Source organism: Pseudophryne corroboree, chromosome 1, assembly GCF_028390025.1.
Source record: "Pseudophryne corroboree isolate aPseCor3 chromosome 1, aPseCor3.hap2, whole genome shotgun sequence".
NCBI lineage: Eukaryota > Metazoa > Chordata > Amphibia > Anura > Myobatrachidae > Pseudophryne > Pseudophryne corroboree.
In genome coordinates this window covers 1133995124-1134002535 of record NC_086444.1, presented here as the reverse complement: position 1 = coordinate 1134002535, position 7412 = coordinate 1133995124, and the positions used below count along the sequence as shown (strand labels likewise).

The window sequence follows — 7412 nt, the reverse complement described above, 5'->3', positions numbered from 1 at the left end:
GTGCTGCTGTCACCGGCCAGGCTGACGCTGCTCCATGCCGTCTAAGGTGAGTGAGTGAGTGAGTGAGTGAGTGTGTGTGTACGTACGTACGTACGTACGTACGTACGTACGTACGTACGAGGGGGGGTGTTTTTGGCAGTAATTTGTGGTGTGTGTTTGTGCTGGTGGGTATCTTTGGCAGTAAGTTGTGGTGTGTGTTTGTGCTGGGGGGTATCTTTGGCAGTAAGTTGTGGTGTGTGTTTGTGCTGGGGGGTATCTTTGGCAGTAAGTTGTGGTGTGTGTTTGTGCTGGGGGGTATCTTTGGCAGTAAGTTGTGGTGTGTGTTTGTGCTGGGGGGTATCTTTGGCAGTAAGTTGTGGTGTGTGTTTGTGCTGGTGGGTATCTTTGGCAGTAAGTTGTGGTGTGTGTTTGTGCTGGGGGGTATCTTTGGCAGTAAGTTGTGGTGTGTGTTTGCGCTGGAGGGTATCTTTGGCAGTAAGTTGTGGTGTGTGTTTGTGCTGGGGGGTATCTTTGGCAGTAAGTTGTGGTGTGTGTTTGTGCTGGGGGGTATCTTTGGCAGTAAGTTGTGGTGTGTGTTTGCGCTGGAGGGTATCTTTGGCAGTAAGTTGTGTGTGTTTGTGCTGAGGGTATCTTAGGAAGCAACTGCTGTGTGTGTGTTTGCGCTGGCAGCAATTGTCGGGGGGAGAGTATATTTTGTAGCAAGTTATGTGTGTGTATTTGCGCTGGGGGGCTGTCTTTTGCAGCAATTTGTGTGTGTGTGTTTACACATGAAGGGGGTGTCTTTGCCAGCAATTTCAGTAGTGGGGGACCCCACACGTTTGTTGTCTGAGGGGGCCCCCACCTGCCTTAATCCGGCCCTTCCCTTGATAATTTTCAGCCACAGACCCATGTGGCCCTTAATCTGGCCCTGAGGCCACTAAAGCAAATGGGTTATATTACATTTCAGAGTGATTCAGTTTTCAGAACTTTGCCATCAAAAAGTGTTCCTCAGTTGCATGTCGCACTGTGGAGTGTTTCATCACTTTAGAACACTGAGGCTTCCCACAGAAAACTGTGGTATTAAAAAGCACCTACTGTGTATTATGTGATACTACCCCAAGAATAATGTCACAAAATAACTTTTTTGTCTGGATTGTATTTCGCCTGTAGCACTTTTTTTTTCCGAAATGCTATTCTATTGACATTGGGTTTTGCCTAGCTGATGTCACACTTTTTTTTTCCGAAATGCTATTCTATTGACATTGGGTTTTGCCTAGCTGATGTCACACGAACAGAACAGTTGCCTGAAACCAGTATTATGCAGATTTTAAAATGCAACAAGCAGTGCAAGCGGTCAACAGGTTCTAAGGAACCAATCTACATATTGAGAATTAGCTAGGCTTTTCACAATTTCCTATTATATATTTTACTGATAATAAATAAATAGTTAATGGATCTTTGCAATTTCTACGAAAACGAAACATGTCATAAATAAAGCCTATGGACTTAACTAGAGAGAGACACGTTCCTGTCTTCTATGGGCTCCTACAAGTTGCAGTACGTAGAAACAGGCTGTTCTCGCTTTAATGTACTTTTCTTAGCAACAGACTCGGGCATTTTGCATATAGATATCGCAGCATTTCCTGTTTCTGGACTGATTGTCATAGAGACCCATGCAACATTCTTTTGTTCACCTGGGCTGCCTCTCTCTCCAGGTGTTGTGCCAGTTGATTGGGAGAGAGCTGCAACATGTGGTCATAAAAACGTTATGTTGCTGATTGGTTATAACAATCAGCTTTAGTTTTTGCTACCTTTAAAACAAATGTCTGAATTATTAATACCCCTTCCACACCGCCAGCTATGAACACGGGTTATTGGCACATGAGCATGCATAACCCGTGTTCCTGTGCGGTCTAAAATGTGCAAGGGTTGCAGTATTTCAACCTAGCTCACTGTGCGGTGTGAACGGGAGCTGGGTCAATTCGACCCGTTTCCCATTCACTGTGTGTGTACAGCCGGCGCTTGGAGATCATGTGGTCTCCAAGTGCCACCGCGTCACCACTGACCTCACCAACCCAGCAATATGCCGGGTTGCAGACAGCTGCGGCGGGGCGTCTGAGGTGGGTCGCACCATGGGAGCTCCCGTGTCAGGCTACCGGGTGCGAACCGCCTCACGTCTGAAAGGGGTATAATTTTGTTCCTCAAGTCAGTTTAGAGTTGTCAAATTGACTAGATTTGAACTAAAGCCAATCATTTGTATTAAAAGTTGTGGAAGACACATATTTAATTTTATATGAGAGATATATGTTTAGACTTATATTTGTGTCAGTAATACAGTGAAGATGTATATTAAATGTTGAAGCCTCCCACATACAGTATGGGGCACATTTGGCACCACCACTGACCTCTGTAAGTGACCATATAACAATGGCCAAATTACAACAATGCTCTTTGTCAGTTTCAATTTCTGAATGACCAGATCTCAGTGACTGTGGTCTCCTGCTATACTTATAGGTCAAGCAATAATCTCAAACAATGGCAAAAAGTATTTTTGTTTGATTCATTTTTCCACCAACGGAGTAATCCCCATTCAGTCTGGTTGGATCTAGAAGGGGTGTAACTAGCCCGCACCCAGTACAATATGCAATGTAGTTGAATATTTCATCATCCAGTTCATAATTTTCCAGCTAAATCAGCACATATTTAATTTGGTCTATTGTTCTTTTAGTCGGTCCTCATGCTTTTTCATATTTACCTTATTGTGTACAATAGAGCGCTGTAAACAGGTTCTTAGGAACATTTTTCAGATTTACTACAGAGGTTTATTATTTAAAAACAGATCACCACAATTTTTTAAAAATCATTTTTTAGGCACATCTGCAAATCTCTCATGTCCAATAGAGGTCAGTGTAGCCACAAAGACAATAAATTCATTAAAATCTATTTTAGAATCGCCATCATGATCCAGATCCTTTAGAATTTTGTCACAGGCGTCTTTGTCTTTCGCATTCTACAAAAGAATAAGACATTTTATTAGAATGCAGAGAATTAGCAATTCATTCAAATGAATTTATAGGTGTTATTAGCATCTAACAATTACAGTAGATTGTCAACTTCAGCAGGACAATAATATTTGCTGAAATTATACCATGTTACATGTTCATTATTTTCATTTTGTCCTGATGAAGAAAGTAGTCAGATGTTGGCAACTCAAACAGCATGAGCAAGAATGATCCAGTCAATTTCAATCCAAACATTTCTGCTTCTGAATGGGAGCAGTATGATTTACCAGTATATGGGATCCCGGCACTCGAAATACCAATGCCAGGATCCCAATAGGTATTCCGGCGCCAGAATGTTATTCCCATTCTTGAGGCCAGTATCGGCATTCAGAATAGAGTCGGTATTCCGGCACTGGTATTCTGACTGCTGTGATACATACAGCCGGGATCCTGACCGCTTGCCTTCTGAATGCCAAAAGATGTGTTTGCCAGATGACCACTGTTGACCTCTTTGTCCACCCACATGACTGGAAACTGAACCTGCTGCACATCATTTACCAGGGTGACAAATTGACCAATGTGGGGCTGGATTAAAAGGGCTGAATGTACAGGGTAAAGAAAGTTAAAAAGGACTGTCACTCACAGGGGCGTTTTAAGAGAGGAGGAGGCCCGTGTGCAGCCTTCTGCTTCAGGGGCCCCCTGCTCTCTGACTGATGCACAGAATTTAATACTTACCTCTCCAGAGTCCCCCAGCGGTGCCATCCTGCTCCGCGGCAGCGGCAGACTCTATTGCGCATGCGCAAACCTCCGGGAAACATGGCGCGGCGGCCATTTTCCCAAAGATTTTGCTAATGCGCATGCGCGAAACGTCGGAAAAATGGCCGCCGTGCCATCTTTCCGGAGTTTTCAGCAGGCGCAATAGTTTGTTCCCCTAGTGCTCAAACTCTATTGCGCAGCCGAAAAGAGATGGCTTCGACGGGGGACTTCAGAGAGGTAAGTATTAAGCAAATGGGTGCAGTGTGTGTGGGGTGGGCCACCCTGGACCTGGGGGCCTGTGTGCCTCGCACACACTGCACCCATTATAGAAACGCCAATGGTCACTCAGCATACCTCACCGTCAGCTTAGTACTGCTGAGAGTGAAACAAAAATGGAGCAAAGCAGGTCACATTAGAAGTTTAGAACAACCTACTGTACTATTATGCAAGGGAAAAGTGCAGGAGAAGATTACAAGTGTCTTCCAGACCAGAATTACTGAATCGACTTTTGCAGAGGTTCCATAATGTTGTCCTCAAGGCACCCTAGCAGTACAGGTTTTAAAGATATCCACTGCTCAGCACAGATGATTAAACCAAATTGACTGAGGTACAAATTAAGTTACCTGTGGCCAAGAACGGATATTCTTAAAACCTGGACTGTTAGGATGCCTTGAGGACTATGTTTGGGAACTTCTTGACTATTGTATGACCAGTTTCAAGCATCAATTTACATTTTTCCCCCATAAGGCACTTCTCTTGGGTAACACCGCGTCACGTCAATTCTATAGATATTTAATTGTTCCAAATACCATTGCATCCCGTCTGGGTAAAATAAAGGAACCATAATGCAAACTTCCACCTGGACAAACCGGTTTGCCATGTAAGGAGTGCATGCATTTGTTTTTTGCATTCAGGAATAATACTGGCTATTCCTACATGTAGCACACAAATACTGGGCTTCTTTATTGTAATACAGCAAGTGTACTGTAGCTTGGATGTGTCACCTTAACTCTAAATCTGTCCACAGTCCACATATTTAACATTTGCTAAAAAGCACACACAAAAAGGAGTTAAATACCACTAAACTCACTCTACACCAGTCACCTCACAGTGGGCGGGATGTATTAACATACATCGTCGCCCCTCGCAGCGATGTTAATTGCATATGTACTAACATATGCGATTAACATTGCAATGCAGTGACGGAGGCCCCCCACGATACCTGTGAGGTGGTGTTTGGGGGGTCTCCGTCACCTCCCTGGGGTCTCCACCTGCTCACCTGCTGGGAAGCAGGAGCAGGCTGTCCCAGGTACCTCCTCCTCCTCCTCCCTGCAGCCGGAAGGACCTCCGGCTGTGTTGCTAAGGGGGGAGGAGTTTAGTTTTTTACGGGGCCAGGGCTTCCTGGAAGAAGGTATGCCGGGAGGGGGGAGGCATCTGCGGCGGGGGACCACGGGGAGCCGCAAGTTGCGGCGGACGGCGTTAAGAAGCCCATAGGCTTCTATAGGGTATCACCATCCAAAGATGGCGATACCGTCAGGGGCGAAAACGCGGCGGACGGGGCTTAGTACATACAAAAATGCGATAAAACCCCCGAAAACTGGGATTTTATTGCATTTACCCTTTAGTACATCCCGCCCAGTGTCTCTCATCCCTCAGCATTGTGACTGACCTGGGGAATTCCCTGTGCTCTCAATAACTCAATATTAAAATCAAAAGATCTGTGAAATAACGTTACCGTGTGGTTTCCAACTTGCATACAAAACAAATGGACACCTTTTCTCCCTCTTGGGGGTCCACGACCCCCCAGGAGGGAGAATAGATAGCATGGCGCGCCACCGTGCCTGCAGTGTGGCGAGCGCAGCAAGCCCGCAAGGGGCTAATTTGCGCTCGACCAGCTGTCGGTATGCCAGCGGTCGGGATTCCAGTGCCGGTATGCTGGCCGCCGGGAGCCCGCCCGCCGGCACCCTACTACACCCGTCAGGACAGAGTGTAGTATCTAGTGCCATGAGAAACGTAGGGTGCTATCTGGCTTCTGGTACTGTAAGTGTGGGATGTTAAGAAGCATTAAAGCTGGAAAAAATATGTCTGAAACTTTTGATGTTCTTAAAATGAGCCAGAATCTTACCTCAATGAATCCGGGCAGTTCTTTCTCAAATAAGGTCTTTAGTTCTCCTTTGGTCAAACTGTTCTTGTCGCCCTCAGTACTGGCATATTTGTCAAAGACGTCTATGATCATTACGATTGCTGTCTCTAATTCCGTCATGCTTGGACGCAGTCTCAGGAATGTCTTCTTAGCTTGTTCAGAGGTTATAGGCAGGCAGTACTACCAGAGACTGAGCTTCTACTTATATAGGAATTGTGGGACACATCGTTCCGGCTGAACTGCAAATTTTTATCAATAAGCAAATAGTATACTGGTCTAACTAATACTGGGTGTAACTTTCATACAAACAAATGCAATAAATACACTGTTTTACAAATTAATCCTTATCTGTGTTTGGTAAAGGTTGACTCAGTGTCTGATTAGAAATTGTTGACTTTGTTCATACACAATGAATATCAGTGAATGAATATGACTGACACACCTTAATATATTTACAGCAGTTTTTCTTAAAATGTGAACTTTGGGCCTTACTCAGAGATGGACGCAGCTGCTGCGTTCAGATGCATCCTCAAATCCATGCGTTTGCAATTACATTGGGAACGCATAATCAGGCGGTGCCACGCACGTGCTGGGTGGCCTTGCCCTGTGCTGGACAGCCCCCAGCAAGTGAGTAAATGGACGCAGATCTTGATGCAGATGCAAAATCTGCATCCATCTCTGAATAACCCACCTAGACCTTATAGACAGTCAACAGAAAGGAAAGGTCAACAGGTTCAAAAGGTCGACAGGGACAAAAGGTTGACAGGTAAAAAGTAGACAGTGGTTAGGGTCGACAAGGTCAAAAGGTCAACATGTCAATGGTCGACACACAAATAGTTGACAAGTGTTTTTTTTTGGGGGGGGGGTTACTTGTTTTCCCAACTTTTGCTTGATTTTCTTTCCACATGGACTACGATTGGGAATAGTAACCTGGCCCAAAGCATGGCAAGCTTACACTGATTGTGGTCACGTATGCTGAAACATAAAAAATGACACCCAAAAAAACAAACAAAAAATTATGTCGACCATTGCCATGTCAAAATTTTGACCTTGTTTACTTTTTGTACCTGTCGACCTTACTCACTGTCTACTTTTTGTCTGTCAACCATTTGTACCCATCAAACATAACCACTGTCTACCTTTTACCTGTTGATCTTTTGTCCCTGTGACCTTATGACCCTATTGACATACTGCACGTTGACCATATGGGGTCAACCTAATGACTGTCTATCTTGACCAGGCATTTCCATCTTCGACCCTCGAGGCACACTTACAGTGCAGGTTTTAGCGATATCCAGGCTTCAGCACAGATGGTTAAGTAAAAATAACTGAGGTACTAATTAGGTCACCTGTGCTCAAGCATGGATATCACTACAACCTGGACTGTTAATGTGCCTTGAGGACTGAGGTTGGGAATGCCTGGTCTAGATCCTTTAGATCTTCTATACTACACCCACTCAAACCAAGCCGTTTCACAGTAATATTCTCCTGCTTTTCCATCTATACCAGGCATGTCCAAACTGCGGCCCTCC

The 7412-nt window shown here is 44.8% G+C and overlaps 1 protein-coding gene across 1 annotated transcript; it reads right to left on the bottom strand.

Annotated features, from left to right (window-relative positions):
• Positions 1-2778: 2778 nt before the first annotated feature.
• S100P (S100 calcium binding protein P) lies at positions 2779-6075 on the bottom strand. Its single transcript, XM_063923671.1, has 2 exons — positions 5863-6075; positions 2779-2989 (listed from the first exon to the last, which is right to left on the bottom strand). Exons 1-2 carry the CDS (start codon positions 5998-6000, stop codon positions 2840-2842), a joined length of 288 nt encoding a protein of 95 aa, XP_063779741.1. The 5' UTR covers positions 6001-6075; the 3' UTR covers positions 2779-2839.
• Between the last annotated feature and the right edge of the window lie 1337 nt (positions 6076-7412).